At 39.0% G+C, this 16,303-nt stretch overlaps 1 protein-coding gene across 2 annotated transcripts in view; it reads left to right on the top strand.

The window, feature by feature from the left end:
* The window catches only part of LOC135215273 (nuclear protein localization protein 4 homolog), a 170,474-nt gene that overhangs the window by 111,372 nt on the left and 42,799 nt on the right, over nucleotides 1-16,303 (top strand). For both annotated transcript variants that reach the window (XM_064249818.1, XM_064249817.1), the window contains exons 5-9: nucleotides 516-878; nucleotides 3,279-3,521; nucleotides 3,647-3,790; nucleotides 4,031-4,176; nucleotides 15,169-15,307. In XM_064249818.1, the coding sequence (XP_064105888.1) occupies nucleotides 516-878; nucleotides 3,279-3,521; nucleotides 3,647-3,790; nucleotides 4,031-4,176; nucleotides 15,169-15,307 (1,035 nt within the window). The remainder of the gene's footprint in view (nucleotides 1-515; nucleotides 879-3,278; nucleotides 3,522-3,646; nucleotides 3,791-4,030; nucleotides 4,177-15,168; nucleotides 15,308-16,303) is intronic.

Genomic DNA, 16,303 nt, shown 5'->3' on the forward strand with positions numbered 1-16,303 from the left:
GCAGGGATGCATTGTAGATGATGCTTCTAAATTAAGTTATATGATCAAGTTTGTTGAGGAAGCATAGCATATGAAAAATATAATAGCATATAAGTGTTTGTTCTTGAGAGAATCTTAAATCAATTTTCATAAAAAGAAAAAAAATTTTATCTTGTCCAAAAAAATGATATTATTTTGAAATAGTACTTTGGAATTGTTTTCAGGATAAAGTTCTTAATATTTATGTTTTGACATAAGGTAAATTTTATATTATTTAGATAGACATAATTTTTTTTTTTTTTTTTTATCCCTGATAGGCACTTGTTTATTGCAGCCAACAGAAAAATGTGTATCAATTGAAAGTAGAGAGCAGTCTTTTGGTACCATATATGGATTACTGCTGTTTCTTTGTAGTTCTTGTCAGAGATTCATTGTAGCACAATGAAAGGTATCAGTTACATAATTTTTTATACTAGAAAAATTTTTGAAGCTTTCTTTATACTAGATTAGTTAATTCTTCAACTTTTATGTTTCAGGGTAAATTTATTTCCTTAGAGAATGTTGATTGCAAGATAAAAAGTGGTTGTAAGGACCATCCCCCATGGCCTAAAGGAATCTGTTCTAAATGTCAGCCGTCTGCAATCACACTAAATCGACAGTCTTATAGACATGTAGACAATGTGATGTTTGAAAATCGCAATTTGGTGGAAAGATTCCTTAACTATTGGAGGCTGACGGGGCACCAGCGTCTTGGTTTTCTTTATGGTCGTTATGAACCTCACTTGGATGTCCCTCTTGGAATAAAAGCCACAGTAGCAGCAGTTTATGAACCACCACAAGAAAGCTCGAGAGATCATGTCAAGCTATTACCAGACCCAAAAAAGGAAGTTGTTGATGAGGTAAGCTTTTAGTGTTAGTGCTCAAGCTTTTTGAAGGTGATTATTGTCATAAATTTTCAAAAGAGTAGAAATACCTTAGGCATAACAAATTAAATATTCTCACAATTTGTATATAGGTATAAGTGCCGTAATGATTAAAGTAAGGAAGGATGTAGAACATGTATTGAATTTAATCATTTTTACTATAAACAGGTATGATTAAACCACTCAAATGTATGTACTATAAGGAAAGTTAGAAGTTGAACAGTTAGATAGAAAGACATTAAAGGGGAAAGATTAAGAGTAGAAGATCAAAATTAGTGCAGCTGATTGGTCTTGGTAGTTTTACAAGGTGGTGGTAGGGTGACCTTACGGTGAACTGTACCACAACCCGTCTTAAGTCACTACCGTGTTGAAATCACAGAAAGACCTCTTACATGTTCCATATTGAAACCAAAGGCAGACCTCTTACATTTTCTTCTGTATTTGGCAGAATGAGTGTTCTAATTGTGCTAAAGCATTTTGTTGAAAAAAAAGTATGTTAACTTATGAATAAATATTCTGGAAGTAAAGTGATATATTGCTGTACAAACAAGTTAATGGAAAGTAGTCAAGAAAATAGTAAATGCATGCAAACTTGGAGTTTAGACCAGGGATAGTTTTAAATTATTCCAGAGATTTCAGCGTACTCTGCACATGCATTAACCAAACTTTGTCAGCAGGTCTCACAGATAGTGAATAAAGAAAAAAAAAACAAAGTAGATTAAATACAGGACAGTGATGGCAGTGTAAAAATATAGAAGAGATAAATTTTGTTACATGCAAATTTTTTCTCTTCCATCACAGGGGTAACTTTTAATACCTGAAAGGGTAAATTGGGTGACAGCAGAAAGTAGAGGCACCAACAGTAGTCATGCAAACAACCTGAAATACATGAATACTTAAAATAAGCTAATAAATAATATATAAGAGAATTTGGAATAAAAATATATGATAGTCATTAACAAATAATTTGTAATGAAAATTAATATATATACATATGTGTCATCCATTACTATAATGGAAAACTATCTACACAGTCTCAGACATTGCACTATTTTCTGATATCCAGGGGCAAGTTATATCCTCCATACAACTATAGTAAGGTATCTTGACTTCAGAAACAGTTATGTTGATAAGGGTGAGGGAAAAACTGAACTTCTAAATAAAACAATTATACTATAGTATAGCAATTTTGAATAAACTTGAATTTTTTTTAAAGTGGTAGAACCAGTCACATTCATCTAACAGAATTAAAGAGTTTTGGGAGAGTAAACAGAATAATTGATAACTGTCAGGGAAACATTGAACTTGGCAAATTTTCATAGTTTCTTTGTGCTCCCAAGAGCAGAGTTGACAAAGCAGAAACATAAATTAGAGATTTCAGATTGAACAGAAACAGGCTAAGCAGTAAAGGAAGTAGCACGTTGATGGTGGTTTAATAATTAAACCAAGTAGGAGAGGAGGTGCACCGGAAAATATCAGTAATACAGACAGTTCCTGGTTATTGGCAGTTCAGTTTAAAATGGTGCTTGTCTAGCGCTGCGCCAATTTTCGGCACCATAATGCACCGATTTCCGGTTATCGCTGCTGATACATGCCTGACAGAGGTGCCATGAACTGGTTATTGGTGCCATAAATCGCTGATTTTCAGTTATTGGCAATTTTCACTTATCATCAAGATGTCAAAACAGAATCCCTGCCGATAACTGGGGGCTGCCTGTAAAGTGGAAGAAAAGAGTAGATGAAAGGTCAGAACTGAGTAAAACCAAAAGAAAAAGAGATTCGACCACACAGTGCAAAGTGCAATATCACCAACAGGTGTATATCAGTTAAATAAAAAAAATAACTATAATTGTTCATGGAAAGAGTCATTGAAGCTATAAGCAGGATGTCTGGGTAACAGTCCTTGTCATATACTTTAGACCAAGATACTAGGGTTAGCAGCAATAGATTCTCCAAGTTCTGCTCTAAATTTAAAAAAAACAGTCAGAAGGTTATCATTTAATATTGCCAACTGCCTGTAGAACACTTCATTTGACAAGCATACTATATTGTGTAATGTATGAATAAGTGATGTTTAGCCTGATATTAATATTAAACTGAAGATTTTGTTTAGCCTGATATTATTATTAAACTGAAGATTTTATTAGTTATTAAACTTCCAGTTACAGTTTCTTAGACTTAAGATGAAGATGTTCCTTCTAGTAAATTGAATTGTGGTTATGAGTAACAGTGTAAACAGCTAAATGAGAAAGTTGAATCTAGTAGAATTAGATAATTTTATTGAAAAGGAGACTATTTATAATTGTCAAATAATGCAGTACTGAGCTGTATGTAAGGTCTGTTATGCTTTCATTGATATTTATTTTTTGTTTCCAGACTGCAAAACATTTAGGGCTAAAGTGTGTGGGGTGGATATTTACGGATTTAGTTCCACTGGATGCTAGTAAAGGGACAGTCCGATACCTTCGTCATGCTGATTCTTATTTCCTTTCTGCTCATGAAGTTATCACAGCAGCACATTTACAAAGTTTACACCCAAATCCTTGTAAAATTTCTCCGGATGGTACTTATGGCTCAAAATTTGTCACAGTTATTGTGACTGGCGATAAAGATAATCAGGTTAGTAATATTGTGTAGAAGTTTGTTGGTTTTATTCTTGTAATATTTTATTGTTATGTTGCAAGTTGAACATCATGATGGTATTGTTCATAGATGTAAAGGTATTGCATGAATCTCCCTTTCAGGTTCACATGGAAGGTTATCAAGTTAGTAATCAATGTCAAGCTGTTGTGAGGGACAGATGCCTCATTCCTACCAAAGATGCCCCAGAGTTGGCTTATGTACGTGAGAGCTCAGCGCAGCAGTACGTCCCAGATGTTTACTTCAAGGTAAATTGAATCTTATTTTCTGGGTGACTGCATGTTATGTTTCTAACTAAGTTGGAATGAATGCTCATTTGTACACTATACATCCCTAGGCAATTCATTTGAGCAGGGTAAAATTTAAAAAAAAAAAAATGTATTGTAAAAATCTTTGTGTGAAATCCTATAATTTTACAGCAATTTTTGAAGGTTGCTTGCAAATGTCATGTTTTTCTTTATTATTATCCATTATATATTGCATTGCAGGAGAAAGATCAGTACAACAACGAAGTTGTTCGGTTGGGAAGGCCTTTACCCGTAGAATATTTGCTACTAGATTGCCCAGTATCAACACCTAATGAGCCTGTCACCTTCTTTGCATTGAATGCAAATCCATTCCCAGTGGCGAACAGGTAATATAACCTATTAATATTTGTTTATATTCAGAGCAAATCTTTGGTCTTAACATAGGGTATTTCTCTAGCACCTTGCTGGAGTCCGGGTATTAGTAGCACAAGGTTTTGGTGGCAACAGGATATAGCCAATTGGGAAAGGAGGTGGGCAAAGCCCCGACCTGGCAAGTTGCTTCTGCCTTTCTCACCAAGAAGCCGGTTGTTTTAGCTCTTTCTACCCAATTTATGCCTCAGCATTCTGGGTTTTTGTGGGTGTATTTGTGTGTAATATTGTGTTATCTGTGTTTTTGCATTCCTAGAAATGCAAGCCAATAAATCATCATTAGCAATCTAGGCCTCAGAAAAGATACCCATGCTCTCGTTATTTGTAGGCCCAAATACTACTTGTAGCAGATACAAATCTAATGAGTGTCATGATTGATATCCTGAGCAATGGAAGAATTTTGGTAAGAGGAAATCAGTTGTTGCATCTTAGGAATGCTTTCCTCTTCCAAAGGCAACAGATGCATCCATTCCTTCTTGTTCTACCTTTCTACCTCTTCCTTACAGCCAAGTTGTGAGGTCAAGTGCTGGGAACAGAGTGGTCTCTTCATCAAGTAGCAGAAAGGTTGTTCCATGTGTTGGGAGAGCCAGTAGTAGATCTCTCTGCAACCAGATACAGCAAAAATGCTACAGGTATTTTGTTCAGTTGTTCCGATCCATGGGCTGTGGCAGAAGACACCTGCAACTCTCTTGGGACAACCTGGACATTTATGCCTTTCCCCTCTTTTTCCTGGTCCATAAAGTCATCAACAGAGTAATGACCTCTCAGACTCTCAGGATGACATTAGGGTCTCACTTATGGCCACATGCAGAATGGTACCCTGATCTTCTAGCTCTGCAGACCAAGACACCAAAGGAGATTCACCCCTGGCACAACCTTCTTTTGTCAATCACACATTGAGTATCCAGTATATCCTGTGAGCGAGAGGCTTTCCTCACAGAGCAGTTATGGAAATGTCTGGTTATCTCAGGTCATCAACAGCCGTGTATCTGGGAAAATGTGCCTTCTATTGTGATTGGTGTCATCCAGCACAGGCTGTGTGAGGTGATTAGACAAGCATACAGTATCTCTCCAGTCAGAACTTCTCTTCAACAAGTAGCAGACTTCCTAGTATTGCTGTTTAGGAGAAGCCACTTTCTGTCAGCCATCAAGGGTTATAAACCTGCTCTAGGATTAGCTCTTCATATGAGAGGAGTAGATCTTTCCTCATCGTGGGAGATCTCTATTCTTAAAAGTTTTGATCAGTCCCTTCCTCCAAAAGATCTTAAGCCTCCTAATTGGGTTTGGACCTTGTTACTCAACAGTCTTACTTGTGCTCCATATGAACCTGTACAGGGTTCATCGGAGAAATTTAACCCTCAAAACAGTCTTCTTACTGGCTTATGCTTCATCAAAGAGAGTAGGTGAACTTCACAGCCTCTCTTTTAATGTTAGACACACAAGGGGTTGGGGGTTCTGTAGCGTTTGAGACTTTCTCAATCCCCTCCCTTGGAGATTCACAGCCTCTCTTTTAATGTTAGACACACAAGGGGTTGGGTGGTTCCATAGCGTCTGAGTCTTTCTCGATCCCCTCCCTTGGATATTTTGTTGGTAACGACCCAGATGAATTACTTTTGTTTCCTGGCAGGATACTGCATACCTATCTAAAAAGAACTGGATATCTGAGATCTGAGTGCCGAAGACTGTTAGCACAGTCTGGAGCAAGAAAGAAGTGTCCAAGAACACCATCTCCTTTTTGGCCATGTGAGGTGATTAGACAAGCATACAGTATCTCATCTTCACATATGGAGACCAATACAGTATATGCAAAAACCCATAGCATTAGGGGCTTTGGCCCTTTCTATCACTTTCAAAAAGAACTCGTCAGTTCATGGGATATTGAAGACTGGTACTCTGCTTCCCCAAACCACCTTCACATCCTTCTATCTGCTGGACGTTGCTTATAGGTCCTTGAACACTTTTCCCTTCGGTCTGGTGGTGGTTGCTCAGCAAGTAGTGTAGCTCATCCTTTTGCCCCTAGCAGGACAGTTTGTATCTTACTTAAGATGATGTTTATGGAAGTGAGTGAATAGGATGACTGATCATCCTTTCTTTCTTTTTCTCCTTTACTGGCAGGCAGTGGAGAGAAGTGAACCATCATTTGCTGGAACTGGGTAGACAGATGAGTAAGCACCCATTCTATTGTTCCTACACAATATAAATTCCTTAGTTTCTCTCTCTCACAACGGGAGAGAGGAACTGGCAACCAGGTGGTAACCAACGTGAGTTTTGGTGTTTTCAATAATTACAGGTTCTTTCCTTCTTCTAAGGTACAATGCAGATATGAGTTCCCATTGTCTCTCAACCCTTAATTTTGGCTGTTGGTTAACTTTTTACCCAACAGATGGGTATCTTTTTGCCCAACAGATCAGACATATAAGACTCCTTCCTGTGCCCTAAGTATTGGTCAGGAAGTGAGCCCAGGTGAGCCGAACCACCCGTCGGTTCTGAAGCTTACTTATCCTCCCTCCAAAAGTAAGTGTCCCTTTGTATTAAGACCAAAACTATGTTCTCTGTATGTGACCAAATTACAATTTTTAAATAAATTTGTATTTTTAATTATACAACTTACCCAGTAATTATATAGCTTAGAGTTTTACTTGCCATCAGTTAAAATCCTGAAATTTGCAGGTTGTGCTAATTTTCTATTTTGTTTTGGCTAGGTAACAGTGCCCAACCCACTTTTGGGGCACGAGAGAGAAACAACTAGGCAAAGAGCTCAGTTTGTAGATAGTGTTAGTTTTTTTTGTGCGTTTTGCATAAAGAACTATATTTTGCTTTTTCCTTGGTAACCAACGGGTCTTAGTGTTGTCAACTATGTCAGACATGGGTTCTTCTAGCTTTAGATATTGCGCTAAAGGTTGCAAGACTACTATGGGTTTCACAGACAGTACAAGCATGTTTTTTGGCAAGAACTTTAACAAACACTCTTATCAGTACAAGATTTTGCTTAAGTGTATTACACCCAGTGCTGTAATTTATAAGAGTATCACGAATCAGTAATTTATAATAATTTACATTGCTGTATATTTCTAATGATCCACTCAGTTGTTACCTGCCAGTTGACTGATTTATCTATGCATTGATCCGTTCATCTCTCTCTCTCTCTCTCTGAAAGTTACTTCAGTTTAGAAATATTTTGTACAATTTTTTTTTATCTATCTATCTCATAATAATTTACATTGTCATATCTATCTAATGATTCACTCGGTTGTTACCTGCCAGTTGACTGATTTATCTATATCCACTCATCTCTCTCTCTCTCTCTCTCTCTCTCTCTCTCTCTCTCTCTCTCTCTCTCTCTCTCTCTCTCTGAAAGTTGTTTCAGTTTAAACTTATTATTTTTTTATTTATCTATCGCCCTAATAATTTACATTGTTGTATATTTCTAATGATCCACTCGGTTGTTACCTGCCAGTTGATCCGTTCATCTCTCTCTCTCTCTCTCTCTCTCTCTCTCTCTCTCTCTCTCTCTCTCTCTCTCTCTCTCTCTCTCTCTCTGTCTGAAAGTTACTTCAGTTTAGAAATATTTTGTACAATTTTTTTATCTATCTATCTATCTCAAAATAATTTACATTGTTGTATCTATCTAATGATTCACTTGGTTTTTACCTGCCAGTTGACTGATTTATCTATACTCTCTCTCTAATCAGGGCATCAGCCATATACTTGTATTATGAAGGTGAAGAAGAGACGACCACCACGGAACATAACTGTCGGCATGGTTGCAGAAATACGTTTGTCACGCAACTTTTCAACTTTTTTTTTAGCAAATAGAAAGTTGCCAATTGCCTTTAGATTGGTTTGAATAGGTAACTGGTTATTGTTACTCTATGTGTTACAAATAAAAATTGGGCCTTTCTACCGGACATTCGTTAAGGTTAAAGCCTTGATTATACTGATGCATATATTTTTAAGCATGAATGTTTATTTTATGAGTGGATCAATGCATAAATAAATAATTCAACTGACAGGTAACAACGAAGTGGATTATTAGAAATTATTAAGTGTGTATTTGCCCCTTGGTACAGGGACAAGTGTCTTTATTCTTTACAATTAGTGATTCTTGATACTCATATAAACTACAGCACTGGGTGTAATACATTATAGCAAATCTCTTACTGATATGAGTGTTTGTTACAGAGTTATTGCCAAAAAACATGCTTCCACTGTCTGTGAAACCCATAGTAGGCTAACCAAGGAATCTTATGATTGTCGAGGACAAATATGTTCATTTGATATTAGATGTAATGAATGTCTTGATTGGGACGAGAGAAAGTGGGAGCGTTTAGTCTCATTTAAAGAAGTTAGAGAGAGAGACAGGAAGAGAAAGGCTTTACTTATGACTAATTCAAAACCAGCTAACCAGGGTTCTTCTAATTTGAATTCGGAATTAGAGTGTTCCTGTGATATTAGCTCCTGCTCCCACTTCTCTTGCTATACCACTTTCTCCAGTTGTAGGCTCCCACACTTCCAATCCCAACCCCATTACCAGTCTCGAGGAAAAGATTGATAAGCATTTTGCTCTGTTAGTACAGACTTTTGGAGCAACTTGGTGCGTGTGTTAAGGTCCTGATGGACAAGGTGAAGAGTGATAGTGTTGTGTCAGTGGAGGAGGTTGCTGTTCGTCACATCAACTCTCCTAGGCAAAGGTCACTGTCACTCTCCACAGTTCACAGGAAGATTCAAATTGGTAGCCCAAGGGAGGTCGGTAGGGTCTGCCCACAAGCAGTCACCCCCTAGTTCAACTGCTGTCATTTCCCAGATTGCAACGGAGAGCCGTTGGAAAGGTCTCTCATTAGATGTGCGCAGACTTTCGAGTTTGGATGATTCTTCTTCACGGCGCCAGTGGTGCTCGGGGAGCAAGTCTCGGACTTTGAAGAGAGGTGCAGCTGATGCAGCTCATGCTCCTGTGGTTCCTTCTAAGAAGTCTGACTGCCTCTTCGCCTTCTCTTCAAGCTCCTGTGTATGTTTTGTGTAATGCTCTGCCTGCAGTTACAGAGCAGTCTGTGAATTTGCTGTTGGATGCAGTCAAGCACCCAATGGCACCTGAGCCCTCTTCAGTCAAGTGTCAGATAGCGTCTCCTTGCATAGCACCAACTCAGTCTTTGGTTGTGCAGGAGTGCCCATCAGCTCCCTCGGCTCCTGCTACTTTGGCAGTGGACCCTATTTGGTCGAAGCTAGACAGTATTGTCTTTTTACTGAATAAGCCTCCTTCTTCAGTTTAAGCGCCTGCGACTCTGCTAGCGCCCATGACAGTTCAGCAAGCATTAGTAGTGGTTGAAGCTTCCTCTGTCTTGACTCCTTGGGCACCTTGAGATGCTTCAGCACTGCTAGCTCCTGCAGATGCGGATTTTTCCCATTTCATCAGAGGAGGAGGGTACAGAGGAGCAAGAGGCTTCTTTGTCAGCGTATGTGGCTTAATGAAGTTTCTGCTGGCCACATATCCATCTTTTTTCACGTTGATTACTTCATCTCTGAATCGACGTTCATTATGGATATGCCTTCCTCTAACCCCTCAAATGTGCCTAAGATGGTTCTGTCTTCTTCGGCTAAGAAGGCATTTGAAGAGATCAACACTTGGCTTGCAGAAAAGAAGTAACAAGGTAGGACCTAATTTAGTTTTTTTCTTCCAGAATCTCCAGATGCAGATATATGTCTCATGCTACGAAAGATACTCCTTCCTTGGGTATTGGCGCCTCTTCACAAGGAGATTTTTGTAGTCTGGTAGGTGCAGCCAGGCACTCTGCTTTTTCCTTGGCAAAGATTTTGTTTTCTGCTTCTGAGTTTGTGCATCTTTTGAAGACCATTTTTAAGTCTTTGAGGTCTTCAACTTTCTTGACTGGTCCATTGGTGCCTTGGCACACAAGATTAGGTCTTGCCCTTCGCTTCCAGAGAACCTCTTGGCGGATTGGATGGGATTTCTCTCGTTTATTGATAAAGAGGGTTAGAGATGGCTCTCACGAGTTGGCCTCTCTCTACATGATGGGAACACTCAAGAAAAGGGAGCTCTAAAGGATTACTGCCTCTCAGAGGTCAGCAATGTTGTACTCCCCCTTGGATAAGAGGCATTTATTTCTCAAGCTACAGTTTTAAACATTGCCCCAGATCTGGAGAAGAAGAGTATATGGGATATTCTCGCTCAGTCCTCTAAAAGGCCTAGAGATCCTCCAGTGGTAATCTTGAGGCAGCCTCTTCCTTCTAGAGCTCAGCCGTTTCTGGCTAGACAGAGATCCCTCTCCAGATCTAGAGGAAGTATGAAGTTTATTTCCAAGTCCATTAAGAAAACATTTATGAAAGGTTCCTCTTGCAAGTGAGAACACTGTTCTCCTTACACATATAGGAGCCAGACTTTTTATGTTTTGAGAACTTTGACCCCCCCAAAAAAAAGGGGGGGGGGGGGGGGGGCAGAACCATGGATTGTCAAGGTTCTGAAAAAGGGCTATGTTATCCCTTTAGTCAGGAAGCCCCCCTTACTCAGCACGCCAGTTGTCTTGACGGGTTATTCAAAAGGCTCAGAGAGGTTTTCAGCTCTGGCAAACGAACTTACCTCTCTTGTAGAAAAGGGAAGCAGTAGAGTTCATTCAAGACCTTCACTCTCCAGGGTTCTACAATTGTCTCTTCGTAATTCCCAAGTCATCAGGGGGCTGGAGGCCCATCCTGGATGTCAGCACCCTGAATGTCTATGTCATGACGACAGTTCAGGATGGAAACAAACCAAACAGTCCTGTCTCTATTCACTCAGGAGATTGGATGACATCCAAAGATTTTCAGGACACACACTTCTATGTTCCCATACATCCCAAGTCAAGGTTTGTTTTTGAAGGGAAGGTACATAAATTTTGCTCCCTTTGCTTTGGACTGACAGCAGCACCTCAAGTATTTACCAGGGTGATGGGTCTCATAGCAAAGTGGCTATATCTTCAGGGGATACGAATATCTTTGTATCTAGACAATTGGCTTCTAAGAGCCAGTCAGAGATTCAGATGATACCCACTCAGAAGTTTCAGTATTTGGGAATGATTATAGTTTCTCAGATTTTTTGGATTTTTCCGACCCAGAAAAGGGTAGAATCATACCTGAAAATGATACAAGAGGTGCTTGCCTTCAGCGAGTGTTCAGCCAACAGTTGGATGAGTCTGCTGGGGTTCCATTCATTGATAAAACAGTTTGTGTCTCTGGGCAGGCTACATCTCAGACCCCTGCAAGTTCTTTTAGAAAGCAAGCTGGAACTGGAAGGATCTTCCAGACTCACAAGCACAGTCCCCCCTGTATTCGCGGGGGATGCGTACCAGACCCCCCCCCCCCTCTCTCTCTCTCTCTCTCTCTTCTTACTCTCTCTTCTCAGCTCTCCTCTTCGATCTTCTCTCGTCTCTCTCTCTCTCTCTCTCGAATAGTAGGAACCCCTATAAAAACACTGGAAAAAAGCCTATTTTGTTAGTTAAAACTCAAGAAAAACTCACTAAACATTTTTATACTTGGTTTTTTAAATAGTCTCATAACAAGAAGTGCAATTTATGATGAAATTGATTTAAAAAAAACAGGAATTTCTGGATATTTCTCATAGAAAAATACCGTGAATAGGCAAATTCTCCCTGAATAATGCGGGGAAATGTTCCCGAGAGAAATCTGCAAATGTGTGAGTCTGCGAATCCGGAGAACACGAATACGGGGGTTCACTATATTTCCAATAACGCAGGAAATAAAAGAGGACCTTATTTGGTGGAATTTAGAGAAGAGACTCTGAAGGCAGATCTCTCTTTCAGCTGAACCCTGACCTGAACTTCTTTTCAGATGTGTCAGACCTGGGATGGGGAGCGCTTTTGGAGAAAAGCAAGTCTTAGTGGTCCCCAGAAGAAAGGTCCTTGCATATAAATGTGAAGGAGCTAAAGGCAGTACATCTGGGTCTTCAGTCCTTCATATCAGCAGTCCTTCGTATCAGAAGTAGAGAACAAAACAATAGCGGTCTACTCGGACAACACGACCGCTCTCTCGTATGTCAAGAAGCATGGAGGGACTTGGTCTTTCTCTCTTATGAGGTGGCAAGAGATCCCCTCCTCTGGGCAGAGGAGAACAATACTTGTTTGGTCACCAGATTCGTCCAAGGGAAACTAAACATTTTAGCGGACGAGCTAAGTCGTCGGAAACTGGTCCTTTCAACAGAATGGATGGTGGATCCTCTGTCTTTGTAGACCATTGGAAAATGTGGAGAAAATCAATGATAGTCTTGTTCACCATACCTTGGAACCATTGTTTTTTTTTTTTTTTTTTTTTTTTTCTCTCTCTCTCTCTCTCTCTCTCTCTCTCTCTCTCTCTCTCTCTCTCTCTCTCTCTCTCTCTCTCTCTCTCTCTCCAGTTCCAGACCCACAGGTCTCTCTCTCTCTCTCTCCAGTTCCAGACCCACAGGTCTCTCTCTCTCTCCTCCAGTTCCAGACCCACAGGTCTCTCTCTCTCTCTCCAGTTCCAGACCCACAGGTCTCTCTCTCTCTCTCTCTCTCTCTCTCTCTCTCTCTCTCCAGTTTCCAGACCCACCGGTCTCTCTCTCTCTCTCTCTCTCTCTCTCTCTCTCTCTCTCTCTCTCTCTCTCTCCAGTTCCAGACCCACAGGTCTCTCTCTCTCTCTCTCCAGTTCCAGACCCACAGGTCTCTCTCTCTCTCTCTCTCTCTCTCTCTCTCTCTCTCTCTCTCTCTCTCCAGTTCCAGACCCACAGGTGTGGGCACTGGATGCTTTTCTTCTGGACTGGTCGAACAAGGAGCTGTATGCCTTCCCTCTATTCAGCCTGATAAGGCAGGTATTGATCAAGTTCTTTGTGCACAGCAACGTCACTTATCCTGGTAGCTCCCTTCTGGGCATCGAAGGAATAGTTCCCCAATCTCGTAGATCTGTTAGTGGACTTCCTGAAGCTGCTTCCTCAAAAGAGGCAGCTACTCAGACAACAACACTTCCAGAGATTCCACAAAATACCTGTCATCTCTGGCCCTGACAGGATTCATACTGTCAAGAAACTCCTTAGAAAGAAAGGGTTTTTTAAGGGAGCTTCAGAAGCTATCGCCATGTGTAGATCTTCAAACAGTGTATATCAGAACAAATGGATAATCTTCAGGGAGTGGTGCAAAAATTCCAACATATCTTCTTCTGAAACCATTTCATGCAAATAGCTGATTTTTTGCTTCATTTGAGTTCAGTGTAAAACCTTTCATCTTCTGTCAAGGTCTATAGGGCCATGTTGGCCTCGGTTTTTTGTCACAGAGGCTAGGATTGGTCGTACAACTCAGGCATTTCAGATCTCATTAGATCATTTGATACCTCCAAACGTAAAGATTTTCCCATGGTGTCTTGGAATCTGGATATTGTGTTGAAGTGGTCATCTGGGCCTCTCTTTAAGCCTATGCATGAGATTCATGAGCTAGATAAGAAAGTAGGCTTTTCAAAAGTGAATGCTATTTGTTCCTTTTCCCATAGTTTTTTAGCCAAGAATGAGCCCCCTTTAATCCTTGGCCTCGTTCTTTTTCGATCCCTGAATTGAGAAATGTCCTGGTAAGGAAAATGCAGAATGGACTGTGTGCCTTGTAAGGTCCTTAAAGTATTACCTTCACAGAATGAAAGACATTCTTGGAGGTTTTGGTGGTCTCTGGGTTCTGTTAAAAACCCCTTCAGACTGTTGTCAATGAAAGGTTTAGCATTCGTTGAGAGACGTCATCCAAGAAGTGCACTCTTCAGTTCAGGAAGACGTTCTCCTGATTTGCAAGGGTAAACCTCATGAAATTAGAGTAATAGCCACTTCTCTTGCTTTTAAGAGATATTTATCTCTTTCAACTATTATTAGTTCTATGTTTTGGAAGTACAAGTCTGTGTTTCCATCTCATTATCTTTGTGATGTGGAGACTATAAAGACTGCAGTACCCTGTGTCCTTTTCTATTCCCAATTTGTTTTAAAAAAATGTTGAGGTAGAATTATCCATGCTTCCCTCCTTCCCACAATGTGGATATCAGCTACATAATTACTTGGTAAGTTTTATAATTAGAAATTACATTTTTGTGATAAAGTATTTTTAGTTTTACTTACCCAGTATTTACCCAGTATTTATATAATCGTAGCCCACCCTCTGTCCCCTAGCTTGGATTTATTGTGAAAGGCATAAACAAACAGCCCTTGCCAAGTTGTTCCTCTCTCTTGCCCCCGAAAGTGAGTGGGCCACTGTTACCTAGCCAAAACAAAGTAGAAAATTAGTGTGACCTGCAAATTTCAGGATTCTAATTGTCAACAAGTGAAACTCTTAGCTATATTATTACTGGGTAAGTATAATTAAAACTTTATTTTATTGTAAAAATGTCATTTTTCTAAAACTTGAGGGCTTAATGCACATGGCCCACCTCAAGCCACCCTTCATAAAGGGTCCGGAAAGAAAACTGGTACCTCACAGCATACATTAAGGGAAGCCAGGTCAGACTTTGCCCACCTTCTTCGCTATTGGCTATCTCCTGTTGCCACCAAAATTGCGCTATTAATAACCGACTCCAGCAAGGTACTAGAGAAATCCGAATACTTTCAGACCTCAGTTTTGTTAACTATGAAAGATGTATATTGATGTAAGAAAATTTTTTTTATTTGCTTAACATTAATTATACCAACTTCATCTACCAAGGTATTTTTCATGAAAAGATATCCTACATTTTGTTACAGCTAATAAATTAATTTACAATTTGTTTGAAATTTAGGTTTATAGGAATGCATGAAAAATAAAGGAAAAACTAAGAAGTAGTATTCATAATACTCAGAAGTGAAATGCAAATTGTTAGGTTTTATTTTTGTGAAATGCAAAAAGTATTCTAAGTGAAGAGGACACTACCCATTCTTTGCCATAATGGATATGTCTCAAGATGTGATATACGATTTTGGTTTTTTACAGAATGATAGAAGGCCACTTGCAGGATTTCAATACTTTAGCATCGTATCTTCAGAAATTCAGTGATGACCAGTTCTTAGAAGCAATGTCAGATTTTCATGTCCTCGTCTTTGTTGCTACTATGGACATGCTGCCTCTCAGGGTAAGAGTAAAAGCATTATTTTTGTCCAAATCTAATTGAATGTTTACTGGGTTATATGACTATTAACACTTGAAAAAACTAAAGAATTGAGTTTGATGTGGGAGTTTGCTTGTATGCTGTCATACAAGAAAATATGATTGCACATATTATTAGATCATTATAATATTCATTCTTTGATAGCTGCACATATTATTAGCTCTTTATAAATGCCTTTTTTTATCATTAAATAGGTATAGCATCAAACATTACGCACTTGAGGCCAACATTTAAGAAAAAAAAAAAAAGTAGACGTCCAAGTCTCATATATGTTAACCCTTAAACGCCGAAGGGGTATAATGAAAATCGTCTCCCGTATGCCGAGGGGGTCTCGGAGTGAGCGCCGAAGCGGAAAAAATATTTTTTAAAAAAATCACAGCGCGCTTGGTTTCCAAGATTAAAAGTTCATTTTTGGCTCCTTTTTTTGTCATTGCCTGAAGTTTAGTATGCAACCATCAGAAATGAAAAAAGATATCATTATCATATATAAATAATGCAATAGTGTATATGATAGCGCGAAAACAAAATTTCATATATAATTGTATTCAAATTGCGCTGTGAGCAAAACGGTTAAAGCAAACGAGTTTTTTTTTTTGTATTGTACACTAAATTGCGATTATTTTGTTATACAGCACATTGTAAAACAATCAAAGCAACACAGAGAAAATATTATCACAAAATGATGCATGAATTCGTAACGTGCGGACGGAAAAAAAATGTTTTTTTTCAAAAATTCACCATAAATCAAAATATTGTTCTAGAGACTTCCAATTTGTTTCAAAATGAAGATAAATGATTGAATATTACTATACTGTAAGAGTTTTAGCTTACAATTGGAGTTTTCGACCATTTCGGACGAGTTAAAGTTGACAGAATGTTGAATTTTTTTAAATATTTTTTTTATATGCAAATATTTCGAAAATGAGAAAAGCTACAACCTTCAATTTTTTTTTTTTTTGT

The sequence above is a fragment of the Macrobrachium nipponense genome, chromosome 5 (genome assembly GCF_015104395.2).
Source record: "Macrobrachium nipponense isolate FS-2020 chromosome 5, ASM1510439v2, whole genome shotgun sequence".
Lineage (NCBI taxonomy): Eukaryota > Metazoa > Arthropoda > Malacostraca > Decapoda > Palaemonidae > Macrobrachium > Macrobrachium nipponense.